Source organism: Argiope bruennichi, chromosome 2 (genome assembly GCF_947563725.1).
Source record: "Argiope bruennichi chromosome 2, qqArgBrue1.1, whole genome shotgun sequence".
Taxonomy (NCBI): domain Eukaryota; kingdom Metazoa; phylum Arthropoda; class Arachnida; order Araneae; family Araneidae; genus Argiope; species Argiope bruennichi.
In genome coordinates this window covers 87,732,448-87,748,278 of record NC_079152.1, presented here as the reverse complement: position 1 = coordinate 87,748,278, position 15,831 = coordinate 87,732,448, and the positions used below count along the sequence as shown (strand labels likewise).

The 15,831-nt window shown below is 26.6% G+C and overlaps 1 protein-coding gene across 1 annotated transcript in view; it reads left to right on the top strand.

The window, feature by feature from the left end:
- The window catches only part of LOC129991794 (amyloid protein-binding protein 2-like), a 34,044-nt gene extending 19,855 nt beyond the window's left edge, over positions 1 to 14,189 (top strand). The window contains exons 7-14 of the mRNA XM_056098260.1: positions 903 to 935; positions 1,480 to 1,547; positions 1,651 to 1,756; positions 1,842 to 1,966; positions 8,809 to 8,894; positions 9,757 to 9,947; positions 13,200 to 13,365; positions 13,668 to 14,189. Of these exons, the coding sequence (XP_055954235.1) occupies positions 903 to 935; positions 1,480 to 1,547; positions 1,651 to 1,756; positions 1,842 to 1,966; positions 8,809 to 8,894; positions 9,757 to 9,947; positions 13,200 to 13,365; positions 13,668 to 13,921 (1,029 nt within the window). The 3' untranslated portion in view covers positions 13,922 to 14,189. The remainder of the gene's footprint in view (positions 1 to 902; positions 936 to 1,479; positions 1,548 to 1,650; positions 1,757 to 1,841; positions 1,967 to 8,808; positions 8,895 to 9,756; positions 9,948 to 13,199; positions 13,366 to 13,667) is intronic.
- Positions 14,190 to 15,831: the final 1,642 nt, after the last annotated feature.

Genomic DNA, 15,831 nt, shown 5'->3' with positions numbered 1-15,831 from the left:
GAGCAACTTATTGAGCTTTTAGTATTGTTTCCTACTTGTTTTTAAATGCATGATATTGTGCTTTAGTATTATTTTACAAATGAGAAACAAAAATATAATTCAGAATGAAAAATTCTCTTTGTATATCATAAAATAAAAAAGAACTGTGTAACTTAAAGTTAAAGTATTAATGTAAATTAAAGTTTTTTTTAATTATATCTCTATTTAGGTGTTTTATTATTTAAATAAATTTTTTTAAAGAATTTGTTGAAATTATACAAAATAATATATAGAATTTTATCTAGGAATGAAAATAGAAAAGAAAAAGAAAAGTGAACCTCGCTTTTTCTAAATTAGCATGATACCATATTTGTACTGTTTCGTTATATTGCCCTATTTAAGTTTATTTTTATTTTATAAATAGTAAAATTAGTTAATTTAATGTGAGCAACAGAAAGGATTTTTTGTTTCTCATCTAAACAACTCAACTTTCTCATACTTCTTGTTTTGGTAATCTTAGGTTATTATCTTAAAATGGCATCATCATGATCTTTATCTTTAAAGCATGTGTTTGCTATGGAAATTTACCAAAAAAGATTTACTATTAAATAAGTATTTAATACATATATTATTATACAGAAAATAACATATAGTTGAAACTTTAAAATCGTAGAAAACATGCTAGTAATTAAATCTCCTTTCTCTATCCCATGTCGAATTATCTACGTCCTTTTTGAGCTGGTACTAACACTACCTCTTTTGATTTATTGGCAGTTCCATTCCACCATGACTACTTTGAAGCTTGTATTAAGCTCTATTAAATGTTAAAATATTATTTACTGAAATTTTTATTTTAAAAAATTTGAATTGTTTTAAAATTTAAAAAATAAAAGTAAATGTTCTTACTTTTTTTCTCTTTAAAGGAACTTGTTAAAATCCTTCGTATTGCTTCTAAAGTAAGTGATTTTTTCAACTATTTTGCTTTTTTATTACAAATTTTGTTATGTGAAAATGTTGTTTAAAGGATATATCCATAAAAAATTTGATATTTAATTTTTAAAAAAGGATATTAGCTTTTATATTTTTGTTTTGCATAGCATGTAGGAAATAGATTTGGATGAGTGTGTATTTATTTAAAATGGTTTCTGGCAGTCTGTACTGCTTTTAACTTATCAGTAATAGGTGTTTTTTCTTAATGTAACTAATTCCTTTGTATATATTAGCTATTACAACTAAGACTTCACAAAAAAGTAAAACCATACTTTTATATTCCTTTGAATTAGTAATTTTGTTTCATTGTAGAAACTATAAATTTAAGTTGTTTAAATTTTATTAGCCATAATGAAGCACCAATGCATGAGTTTAATGAACTAGTTATTCCCAACTATAGATGATTTTTTGTTAGGCAAAATATATAAATTCAAATTTTAATATTAAGTATGTGCATTACAAATAAATGGCAATTGCTCATTAAAATTCTTTTCTTTTTTACCACATCAGTCATGTGTTGTGAAGAAACAGTTTAAACAAGCAGAATTCTTAATCAAACAAGCTGTTCAAAGGACAAGGTAAAATCAATTTTTTTTTCTATTAACTCTTTATCACTTTTTATTTTCTTGTTTTTATTTATTAATATTCAAAAATTAAATTTATGTTTTGCAATATTTGTAGGGAAAAATTTGGGGATAGGAGTCTAATGTATGCTGCAACTCTGATAGATTTTGGATATTTCCTTCTTCATACAGATGCAACTGGGCATGCTATTGAAGTGTATCAGGTAATGTTTGTTAACCTTTTTATATTGATACAGTATTATTTAAAAATTATTGATAATTTATTTATGCATTATCTGATTTTTCTAGAAAGCACTGGATATCCATATAGAAGTTCTAGGTGGCAGAAATCTTTTGGTTGCTGCTGTTCATGAAGATCTTGCATATGCTGCTTATGTTCATGAATACAGCACTGGACGTTTCAAAGATGCAAGGTATGGTTCCTTTTCTTTTCAATGTATATGAAATTACTTCATTAAATTATCTGTTTTATTTGATTACTTAAACGGTTTTTCTGATACCTATTTAAAAAAATTTCAAATTCATTTTTTTTTTTCAATTTTTTTATTTTTTTGTGATAGCAGTAGTTAAATATATACTTAATTGTCCTTGTTGGATTAAAAAAATATCTACATTTAATTCATGCACTCCTGTTAAAAATTTTAGCTTAATTCATAAAATGTGCGAAATCTGGTTAGATATTCATAAGATGTTCAAACTCATCTGCCAAGAATTCTGTAATGAATTTTAAAAAATGTTCATTTGTAAAATATTTCGATAAATGTTGACTTGTCTGAAGTATCTGTGCATCTCTGAACTATTAAAAGTTGGTTAAATATAATGCAAGGCCTGCTCTGGTGTAATTTTTTTCCCTACCTTACCAATGATTGCTACAAAAAAAAATGGATCATATTATAAAACATTAGCTGGACTTATTTGTGTTTAGAAAAATTATGCAAAAATTTGTTAATCACTTTCTTGATTTCTGGATGTGCCTTGTGCTATCCAAGACCATGGCCAAGATTTTAAAGATCTTGAAATATTATCCAAGAACTAATAACTCAACTCATCACTGACTGCTGCACAGCAAGTTCTGTAATTTGTCCAATTATCTGCTGACATTAGGCAGCTGAGTTTAATACTGCAAATATCTACAAGATTAAGTAACATATTGTTTGCAGGAGACTTAAATACAGTGATTGTATGCAGATAACCAGAACACATCTTCACAAGAAAAAAAAAAAAAGAGTACAGTGACAAGGCCAGATATAATTTGATTTGCCAATTAATTCTTACATCATAATGATGTGGAACTCATCTCATCTAAAAAAATATGAAAAACTGCTTTCCTTCAGTTAGTCATAATTTGGACAGACAACAAACTGGCCTCATAATCCTTCATATTTCATCATGGGATTTGCTCTTACTCTAAGATGTGAAAACCAAATCCTCGATAATTTCGTTTGCCTGTTTTGATAGATTCTGGATTGCTATTCAGTGTTGATGATAATCATCCTTACCTTGCATTCTGATTGATAATTTCCTTGATTGCAAAAATATCAAAGTTGAGTAAACATATCAATGTTTTGACTATCCTGATTTGAATCATACAGAAAATAAGTCCAGATACTGCTTTCATTCTGACAAGACTTCTTCAAATATTGCCTGAATTCCACCAAAACTTTCCAAGTTCCTTCCTAAAACTGAAACCACCTCTCCAAGAAGTTTTATAACTGTAGCGACACAACTCATTAATATTCTGACTTAAAGCGTATGAAATAAAAATGTATGCTTCATATTTAATTGCCACAGCTGACTATTTGCTTTATTATATTTTATTGTCATCTGTTATTATAATTATTTTTTATTAAAGTTGAAATTGGTAATATGTCCATTTTTTTTCTCTGAAAATTTTTATGTTGGGAATTAAAGTTGATATGATTATTTTTTATTGTTTGTTTTTTACAACCCTGTGAATAAATATTTCTTTTCATTCCAATGTACAAGATGGTTATAATTAAACTTCCCCTATAAACAATATTCTACAATGGAAACAGATGAAGGGATTGCAATGGAATTTGGTATATAAAAAAAAAGTTCCAAAATATCCACTAGTGGGCATCTTTTCTGGAAAAACATTAAATTTAACACAGTAAACAACCAAAATGGAACACTGAAACAATATTAACATTTATTGATTAGTTTCTAATCACCTTGTCATCGAACCACATTTCCATCATCGAGTTTCCAGTTTTTCCTGTTTTTTCATTTTATTACTCATAATTCATGTTTTGGATTGTTATTATTGTTTCTGTATTCCGTTTTGGTAATTTATTGGGTTAAATTTAATGTTTTTCCGTGGTAGACATTTTGGAACTAATTTTTTTTTCGAAATTCGGTGAGCATATCTTGTATATAGTCAGTCTATATACCAAATTTCGTTGCAATCCGTTCATCCTTTTGCATTGTAGGAAGCTGTTTATAGGGGAGATTTAATTATAACCACCTGTGGAATTCCTTAAATATTTGCATAAATAGAAAAAAAATAACATGAGATAAATGTTAGTTTTTATAACATTGTTATTAATAATATTATGAGGTATTCAGATATGTGTATAAAGATTTTACACATAATAAATATCAAAATACCATTGGCTATACCATTTCTTATTTGAAAAATTAATTTTGTAATTTATTTAAATTCTTATGTATAATTCTGCATTTAACTGTTTACCATTGCTGGGTTGAGTTCTGGCAGCAGCTATGTAATACAAGTAAAATTTGAGTTCTAGTATTTATTTTACAGAAATTGAAGTTAAAATTAAAAATTATATATTTATGAAAAGTCTGTTGAAATTGCCATTGCAAGCAAGTGATAAAAGTATTTTTAATGATGATAATGGCTTTTATTTATTCTATTTTAAAGATATTCACAATATTAAATATACTGAAAAATTGAGAAATATATATAGCATGTATGAAGAGTATATTCTATATTCATGTATTCTATAATGATTTGCACATATTGAAATGTATACAGAAGTTCACTATGTATGTGATCAGAAGATTTGATAGTGAATATTAAAATTACTTAAAAACCATTGGTGAAAAAGAGGAATACATTCAGAAGATTGAGAATAAAATGATTAATAGATTCTAAATATGGATTATGTAGAAGAAAAAGAATAGTATAATGTTGAAATTTCTATTGATGAAAAGGTTTCAAAATAAATTGAAATAAGTTCAAAATTGGAATTTCTCTTGGAAAATTAACTCTTATTATTTTCAAACATTTGCCTAGAGATGTATCAGTCATTTTACAATAAAAATAAGTATTAGATATAATTTAGTTGATAATTTTTTGATATACCATTAAATTTGTATATTTTTCATCCATTGTTTTTACTTACAATGTATGTATGCAAGCAAAATTAAATTGTTTCATTTTAATAAAGTCCTTGTTACAATTTTCTCCCCGCCATAAGTCTACATTTGTGTTTGGAGAATCTAATAATCCTTGTATTTTTATTTATTAAAATGAAGCTAATATTGCAAGATTATAATTTCTCTTTGGTATCAAAGAATAGTGAACATTTATTATGTATTGTTTTCTATTTCCAAATATTATGGTGGGCAAACAACTATCCCCAATTAAGATTAAATATTAGTTTAAAAATTGTATTCTGAAAGGAAGTAATAAATATGGCATATAGTTTTGGTGACCATTTGGTGCATAAAGTAAATAATGTTTGTTTTTTACATCCTGAGATTCAATGAGATGGAACTGAATTTAATTCCATTAGATGATTCAGTATTTAAAGGATTTTCCCTTTCATCGAAGCTGAATGGAAGAAGAAAAACTTTTTGAATTGGAACTATCTACCATAATTTAGAGAGAACTTCTAAAATTTGCAAAAAAAGTAAACATAGTTAAAATGGAGAGATTTTTACTGATGACATTTCAAATAAATCTATTTTCACATTTTATATGAGGAAATTAATCAAAAGCACTATTAGGCTTGAATTACAAATTTAACGCTGTGGAAAAAGGCAGCAGATTTCTTCTTGAAACAGCAGATTTCTTGTTGAAAGATTCACTAAAATTCAGAATTTGGAGTGCATGATTCTTCAGATGTTGTGAAATGCATATACCATAGATGGCCTCTCCATTTCCCAATATTCTTGATTTGCCAAAAATAAATGTGTTGTTCCTGTGCAAAGGAAGCACCAGGGGAAACTATTTCATGGAAAAATTCCAGTTGGAGAGGAATTGAGAAAAATATGAAGAACTAGAAAGAATATCATCTTTCACAGGTAAAATCACTTTCCTATTATAAAAAGGTAAAGGGCAAGGTTATTAAATAATTTGGTTAACATAACAGAGAAGCTAAACTGCTATTTCAAACAATATACTGATTTTTTTATGCAATCATTTTTCATGGGATTCTGATTCATGTAAAATCAGTACATAACTTAAATAAAGAAATTCATGTGCTAATTTGGATGAATTCATTATTAATAATTGCATTTGGCAAATTTCTTAATTTGGAAAGTGATTTTACAATTTGAAATAATAATAATAATAATAATGTGATTTTCATGCACAAGAATGTTAGAATTCATAAAAAGTTTGCATACAGCATTGTGCAAACTAATTGGGACAAACTTCATTTTGTATAAAATTCCTCTCAGTGATTTTCTGCCTCAAACTGGTTGCAACTACATTTTCTCGCAAAAAAAAAAAAAATGTTGGCTTTGACTAGTCTAAACTGGTTTGACCATGTGATTATCACATGAAGAACATTTTGCCATCAGTTGTGTTTGTTGTTGTGAAAAGTGATCAATTGTGCAAGTTGTCTTGTTCTCATTCAAATGTTCACTTGTGGAGTTTTTGAACAAGATCCTGCTTATCTTGATTAGCAGGTAAGGAATTTTTCTCAAGAAGTGAAATTAACAGTTTTGGATTGGCCTGGCAATTCTCTGGATGTGAATCTCGTTGAAAATGTGGAGAACATTATGAAGAGACATGCGAGTAAAATGGATTGCTGAAGTACAAGAAGTATGATTGAGAATGTCATAAAAGTTTGGTCTTGTGTTGACAAAATTAAAAATGTATCTTATGAATTAATGGAATCCATGCCAAAATGTTTGCAGGTTTTCATTAAAAATAGAGGAAGACTTTTTTGCCCTTAGATTGCTGTACCATGCATGCAATTGAACCTACATTAAACATGTGAAAATTCTCCCAATTATTTTGCACAATACTGTATAAAGTCTAATGCTGCTTTTCTTTTCCGCAAAATTGTTCAAAATAAATTACAACTATACAAGAATTTATATTTTCTTGCTATTTGAATATGCTTAATTAATGTATTTGGGTTGAGTTGAAAAAAAATTACCACAAAAGTTGCAAAATGGTGTGAAAAGGAAAACATTAATAAAATTGATTGATATCTTCCACTCCTACATGGTGTTAAAGTTATAAAAAGTAATGAAAAAATACTTTTTTTCATTAATTTTTAAAATTTTTCTTTGTCTGCTTATTATAGCTGTTATTGTTAATTATTCAAGAAGAGTAAAAAATATTTATTTTATTAAAATCTGTTTAAAATTTCTGGATGCTTATTGCTTCCAAAAATACTAGAAATTATTTCATAATCTACAATTTTTAGTCCCTAGTTTTCACCATATATACTTCATGTGTCATCTTGCCAATGAAAATACCAGAATCTGAAGTATATAAATTTCAAAAGGCGTTTTAAATGAATTTTATTTTTTATTTGTGGCAACTTTATAACAAAACTTTGCTTAAAAATTAAAATGTCATTTGTTGATAAAAAATGAATGATAAAAATACAAGAAATGATGAAAATTAAGAAATTGTTATGAAAATATCTTGGCTGTCAAGAATTTTATTTTGTAAGGCATTTTATTCTGTTGTATTCTATGGTACAAATTTGAACATTATTGACAACCATATCATATCTGGTTTCAGTACCACAATCTTTTATGTTATTGATTGATGATACCCATTGAATTAAGAAACCTTAAGTAAAAATAAATAATACTGATACTGCACCTCCTACTTGAAATGTATTTTATACTTTATGCAGTGTAATTTCTTAGAGATAAAAATTTGGGATTTGGAAAAATGTTTGAATCAATTACACAAATAGAGAAAAATATGTTTTAAATTTAAATTTCTCCCCTCCCTCCAAAAAAAAGTGTTAAAAGATAAAAATGAGTAAGTTCATAGTTAGTATATTCCATTTGATCATAACCTAATTACTTCTTTTTTTTTTTTAATGGCCCTGAAAATTTGTCTAATGACTTGTTCTCTGCATGGGCAAGGGTTAAAAAAATTATTTATTTATAATGTTAATAGTTTTAAATAAGTTTTCAAAAACTTACTTAAAACTTGTTTTGCGGCTTGAATACATGTGCTTCATACACTGTGAAATATTTTCTGATTTTAATACTTAATAATTTTGGGATGGACAGTCTTGGAATAGTTTTTTTAGTGCCATCTATGTGTTTTGTTTGTTATTTTTAACCACTAGAATGTGACAGTTTTCAAGACCATGGATAACCAGTTTTTTAATACATTTTACCAGCTTTATGGCATTTGAAATATAATTAACATAAGAACTAAGTCTGTAATGTCCAAGCTTTCCCATAAATTTGACTTCTATAAAATTTAATAACAAAAATGAATCAAATAACATGCACAAATTTTTTGACATGTTTACTTGCATAATTTAAATCTCTGATTCCAATAATCTATCCAATTAGATTAACCTTTCTTTGCTAGCTGCTGACTGTAGTAAAGAATTGGTCATCTGATTCACATCAATTAGGTAATCGCTGTCAAAATTACTCTGTTAAAAAGGTTTTTCATTTAATTCTCAAAATTTTGATAAGTTGCAATTGCGTCTTTTTGATGTTGGTGGCCAGAGGATATTTATTAGCTGCCTTTTTCTCTGTATGTTTTTGCGTGCAATTGTATATTTTGATATGAATGGATGATTTGTGCGATATGCATTATCTTTTGAAATAAAAAATATGTATTTCTTCAAAAAATTTTGATTTAAAAATTTTATATCATTGAGGTTAGCCTGTGTATGTTGAAACATGCCGCTTTTTAGTATTAATTTTTTAATGTTTTTGTCAGTTTATTTATCTGCTCAGAAGTTATTTATCTGCTTAAGTTCATATACATCAATTCAAGTGGGAAAAATATATAACCTGTATACTTATATATTAATATATTCTAAAGGGATCATATTAAGAAAGCTTCAACTATCAAAGAAAGTCTTCTTCCAGAAGATCATTTTTTGCTTCCATCAGCCAAACGAGTTCATGGTAATATAAATATTTAAAATTATATGTCTGATAATTTTGTTCATTATTATGCTTATTATTCTAGACCTACTAATTGATTTTTATTTATCTGAACATAATTTTATTTCAAATTATATTCAACTTATTTATCTTTTTTAGAACAAAAATTTCATTTATTATTGTGCTGAATTAATTTAATGAAATGTTGCAGTTATTTAATTTTAATGGTTTTTCATATCTGAATAATTTATTTTGTGTGATACTTTAAAATGATCAGATTAAAATATAGCAATATACTTAACTATATATTCTCCTTAAAAAAAAAAAAAAAAAATATTTAACCTTGCTTTGCCAATGGTTTTATAAAACTTTACTGTAGAATTTTTAATATTTTTAGTTTAAAAATTAGTGATAGCATTTATTTTTTAGAAATTTGGAATATGTGTCGCAAATTATAGAAAATTTCTGTTTGTTTGTATTATGTTTTAAAAAGTCAGTACAAATATCAATTAAAAAAAATAAGGGAAATCATAAAGAAACGTATTAATATATTTTTTTCTAAGAATATAAGTTAAAAATGAAATTTCCATTTTAATAAATAAAAAATTTGTTGATCTGTCATGATAAAAGTGTTAATGCTACGGAAAAAAAAATTATCTTCAGTTGTTTCTTGCTTCTTGTATCTTTTGATGTAATGTAGGTATTCTTTTATGTTATGTACAGAATTAATTTGAATAATATAGAATTGTTAGTATATTGTTATACGAGGTAGTTTTGTTTTGCTAATAATTTTTTAATGGTATTTTTAGGCCATTTGTTTTCAGTATTTAAACGACAGCAGACTTCCAGATTAGTATTCTAATTTTGTGATATCTAATTTTAGCTTTGATTGTAGAAGAGATAGCTATTGATAGCCATGATAAGGAATTTCAGGAGCGATTCTTCGCTGAAGCTGAAGAACTTCATACTTCAGCACTTCACATAACACGACAATGCCTCGGAGAACAGAATGTGCAAACTGGGAAACATTATGGTAATCTTGGAAGGTTATATCAGTCAATGAGAAAATTTAATGTGAGTACTTTGATTATTTATATTATTAGCAATCTGTGTTTTATATACTGGTTGTTGAATCAATGCAGTGATAATTATTTCAGCTATTAAATATTTATTTCATTCTTAAATTATATCTGTACAAGTCAACATTTCAACTTAAAATAAGGGGAAAGAAATCTAGTAAATTTATCTCTCTCTCTACTAGATTTTATATTTTTGTGATTGATTATTATTGATTTGTCTAGAAAATTTTATCAAGTGGCCACTATTCGCATTTTTCATAACTTTTTGATTCTAGCTCAGTAGAATATAAAGTCAACCATTAAAATCAATATTTTAATTGGGAAGATGTTTTTTTTTTTTCCCTGAATGATTGGAAAATAATGTACATATGTGGTTACCCATTAAGCATCTTCCCTCATTAGCTATGAACTTATGTTTTATTTCTTGATATAATTAAACGATAGACTATAGAATAATTTGATTAGTGTATTGGATTAATGGGAAAGTTTTTCAGGCTGAATTTAATCGTCTAAGTGAAAGAGAATGGTTGAAGAGTTGTGTGAATTATAAAGCTATGTTTTATCTTTAATTGTTTGTAAATTGTGGCAGATAAGGTAATTATAATCATAATGTAAAAAGCTTCTTAAAGACCTATATTAATAATAAGCACATATTTTGAAAGAGCAGAAAACATCTTATATATTGACAGCATTTTCATTAGGATACCTGGATATCAAGCTGAAATGCAAGTCCTGAAACCTTAATAAAGTGCAAAATAGAATTTTGGAAAAATCATTAACATTAAGTAACATGAATATCATTCTAGCTAAGTTATCTTAAATTTGCCAAAAATTTGGCTATTCTACCAACTCACAATAAACCATATCATTGGATGAGCTCACAGTAAACCATAACAGCATTCTTGCTCTGGAGAAATTTTGTCTTTCTTTTACAGTATACATGTTTATGCAATACATATTTACACATATATTTTATTTATTGTAAAGAATAATTTTAGTGAAATGATGCGAGAGGATGGTGGGTAAATAGATTGTAAACAAATTGCTATTCTGAACTGTTGGTATGAAGATGCTTGTCAATTTATTTCATGTATTTATAATTTAATAAAAATGCTACTTTTTATTATTTGGCTTTACAATTTATGTTCTTGAACGTAACTAAAATAGTGGCAACTCTTACAATTACATAAAATAAACAACTCTTAGCTAATTAAAGAAACTGTTTTTAACAAATGCATATCATTTTCCCCTGCTTGACAGCATATGTATCTGAAACATTTTTATAAAGAAAATACTTTTCTGTGTGACTAACCAGGGGAGGGCACTAGGATGAAAATTCAGTTCGGAGTGAGATTTATACATTTATATATATATATTTATAGTATACATTAGGTAGTATACATTTAGAATGTCCACTCACGGAAATATTAAAGTGCAAAGGCCAGTCAATTTCGAGAAAATATCCCTCATACTTTTTGCATAGCTTATATACTAATAATGTGTCATCATTGCCGAGCTGCAAATAGTATAATGGGTAAAACACTGGTGTAGCATTCCAGAGACTGGAGTTTGATTCTGGTCTAGCATTTTTCACTTTATTTTTTTCAAATTAATTTAACACTTTACAAACAGTTTTAATTAATATGTTTAATTTTTTATGCAAAAATAAATATTTATTCTCCTAATTCGTGGATTATAATTTAATTTTAAGAAAACAATTATAAATATGAGTGCATTTTTTAAAAAAATATTCCGACTTACTTAAATTAATAATTTAAAGATCATTTCAATTAATATGATAATCATTTTTATTTTGAAAAAATAAATGTATTTTCTCTTATAAGAATAAATACTTATTTTTGCATTAACAAATGAACATGTTAATTAAAACTGTTTGTAAATTACTAAATTAATTTGAAATAAATAAAAAATAAAGCAAAAAATATTAGCCTGGAATCGAACTCCAGTCTCTGGAATGCTATGCCAGAGTCTTAACCACTTTACTATTCGTGACAAGGCAACGGTGACACATTATTAGTATATAAGCTATGCAGAAAGTTTGAGGGATATTTTCTTGAAGTTAACCAGCCATTGCACTTTAATATTTTCATGAGTGAACATTCTAAATGTATACTACCTAAATGTATAAATGTAAAACTAAGCACATTTGATGCAAGCACTGTGTATCAGATTTCAACTGTCTAGCTTGCTAGGTTTTTGAGATATGACTTTAATATGTGTACCAATGAACAAATGCATTATCTATGGTTTGAAAGTTGTAATTCAAAAAAGCATGGCTTCTATTTAGATATGATTTCTACTTGCCAAATTTCTTCTATCTATTTTTCTAATTCAGCAGAGTTGATCAAATTCGATAATGAATTTACTATTTTAGTGTAAAAATATTTACCAAATCTCATTTGTTTTCTGAGCCAGTCTGCTTACATATACATATGGACTACTATCTTCTTGTTCATGAATAAGTTAAAAATTAGCTGATGAGCAGCAGTTTTTATAATAAAACTCTATACTAAGTTTCAATCCAATATCTTGCTCAATTTTTTGATGTTATGTTCACATATGCAGAAACATTATTCAAAAAAAAAAAAAAAAAAATCTGTATCATTATTCAAAATATAAAATGTCATTAAAGAATTCCATTTTTAACTTTTTCTTTGTATCATCAAAGAATACCAAATCATCTCTATTAAAAAAACAAACTGTTAGGGTATATGATATGGTAAGAAGAACAAACACAACCTCTGAACCATCTGGAGAAAAAATCTGTTTATTCCATAGTAAAAATGAAAATAGATACAGACTTTAATCAATTTTTTTAGCTAAAAACTGCCTTATTGAATTTATCATAGCAACAATTTTGCTTTGTACTAATGGCAACTTCTCATTTGTTGGCAATTTAAAGGATTAATAAATAAATGCACCCAACTAAGGATCTGATATTGGCTAAAATTATTCTTTTTTACAAATTCTTAGATTTTTTTTTTTTTAAGAAGAAATTATTTCAAATGAAAATGTAAGCAATATTTTTAAAAATTCATAGTTTATAAATTAATTTGTTCTGAAAATTTGATCACAATGTTTTTTTTTTTTTTTTTTTTTTTTTTTTTTTAGGGAATTAATGATAAAATTTTGATTTAAAAAAAATATATTGCTTGAAATGTAAGAAATTTTGTCAGTAATTTTTTAATATGAATTTTGCTTTTTAAATTTATTTATTTATTTTTAGGAGGCCAGGAAAATGCATTTGAAAGCTATTTCCATCAAGCAAGAGATTTTAGGCCCTAATGATTATGAAGTAGCAATTTCAATGGGCCATCTTGCTTCCCTGTATAACTATGATTTGGGTTTATATGAAGAAGCTATAGCACTATATAAGAAAGCTATTGAAATAGGTATGATCAATTATTCAATTTTAGATAATATTATGCATCTTATAATTCATCATTTGGTAGTATTTTCAATGTTTAATAAATACAAAATTTCATTTTTATTTGAATTTATGTATAAAGAGAATAAATGTATAATATAAGAGAATATACATATCATTTAACAAGTGACGCATCTATTAATTTTACTTGTTTAATATATTTATTTACAAAAACACTTTTAGATGTAAATTTAAAATTTTATCCATCTTCATGCATTTCTGAAATTTTTAATATACATAATCCATTAACATAGTCTTTCTTTACAGGTTTAAAGCAGTTTGGTAATGGTTATAGTGGACTTGAATATGATTATAGGGGACTGCTAAGTGTTTATTCTGCTCTTGGTGATTCTGTTAATGTTTCAAAATTACATGCTGATTTAAGTGACTGGAAGCTTTTGAGGGATCAAACTTTAGAAAAAGCTAACAAAACATCACCACTAAATATTGAGTTAGAACTTGTTTCCCCTGAAGAAATATATTCACATTTTTCATTACTGCAATCACACCCATTTCAGTAGAAATAATTATGTATAGAGGCCGGTTTTCTTTTGCAAATTCTGCTATGTGAACAATAAAAGTTCAGCATGTTGTGCATAAACTTTATGGCGATTATGTATATTTTTTGTAAGTAGGAATGATTATTCTATAAGCTATGGAAAAAGCTATAGATTAATTTTGAGTTTTGTGATAGTAATATACTTGTAAACTTAACACATCTGTACAATAAGAAATCTGTACTATAATTGTATCATTATTTGAGTTGAAATAAAAGTCTGGTTCCTGTTTTGTGACGTAAATAATTTATATAAATAAATTTCAAATGAAATATTCTAAAACAATAACATTTTATGCAAACAAAGCCAAGTTGTTTTAATATTTTAAATAATTTTGTGAATTTAATGAATTTTAAGTGAGTCCAAATCATGTTATACCTATGCTGTCTATTGCTTTGGTTTAGCTTAGTCAAAATATGTGGGATATAAGAAAGATTGAATTTTCTTTTTAATTCTGTTTGTTTTTGCTGTTGAATTTTTAAAAAAAAAAACCTTCATTTGTTTTAATAATCTGAAAAAATGACGATTAATTAAAAGATCAAGACCATTCCATTTAAATCACCCTTGTGAATTCATATAGATAATAATTCTTAAATAGATGAATAATTATTCACAATAGCTGGGTATCAAATTAACTAAAATTTTTATTAACATTTGAAATTTAAGTAATTTATACAACTGTGATTTAATATTGATATTACAAAAATAATTTTTAATATTATTAAAAAGCCTGTTATAAGAATGAAATCTTGAAAATCATATTCAAAAACACATGTCCATTTATTGAAATTGCCTATCATTGCACATGTGTCCATAAATGCAGAATAAAATATGGTAGGAATGACTTATTGTATTTAGTTAACTGTTTAAAAAATTTTATAATTATTTCAACAACAGCATCATTAGTTGCTAGGGGAATAGCAAATCTATTATCGATCCCCTTCTGGACATTATTAAGGAATTGTGGAGTCACAGTTGCTGCTTTTGTAACAATTTGATTTCTGGACTCTTTTAAAAACTCTGCTCTTTGAGTATACAAGGAAAAAAGAGTCAAATGATATAGTATCAGGAGAATATGGTGTCCATGAAATTAGTTCATCTTGTAGTTCATCAATTTGAGAATGTTTGATTGATGAATTTATGTAAATGTATCGTCAGTGACAACAGACCCCATCTTGTTAGGGGAAAAAAAATCTTTTGGTTGAATTTCTTCAAATTGAAGTACAACATTCAATTTTAATATATCCAAATAAATGCCCTAGTTGAAGGCTCCAGGACAAGAGTGGGTGACTTGATTATCAGTTAGCATACATCAAATATTGACTTGTGCTCTTTCCTGCATGCAAAAATATTAGTTTTTTTAACCTGCAGATCTTACAGTTATGGAAATTAATATCTCCTCGAACATGCAATGGAATGTTCTTTTATCACTAAATGTTATTTAATAATTACAGATACAATCAAGAATGCCTACATAAAATTCCTAACGAATGACTCAGTCATTAGGTCTGTTTTGTTATCAGATGTACAATCAGTTGTCAATCAGAGAAGCCCTGTTTGTAGACTGGCATGGCAAGTAGATTCAGGAATTTTTTTCTATACACAAACACATTTCTAATGGTGGAAACATTTTTTCTGACATTTTGTCCGATTCTGCCTCTTTGATACAAAACGTGTTCAATCTCTACAAACTTTCTAATCATCTTATAATGTATTGTTCCATCACTGAAATTTATATCTGTAGCCTCTGATTGTTAATTTTTATTTCCCATTACTAGTGAATGCACATTGCTTCTTCGCCACATAATCACTTTTTTTTTTCCCAAGCAAACAAGTTTTCTTATTGCCTTACAAGAATGAGAACAAATAAAATT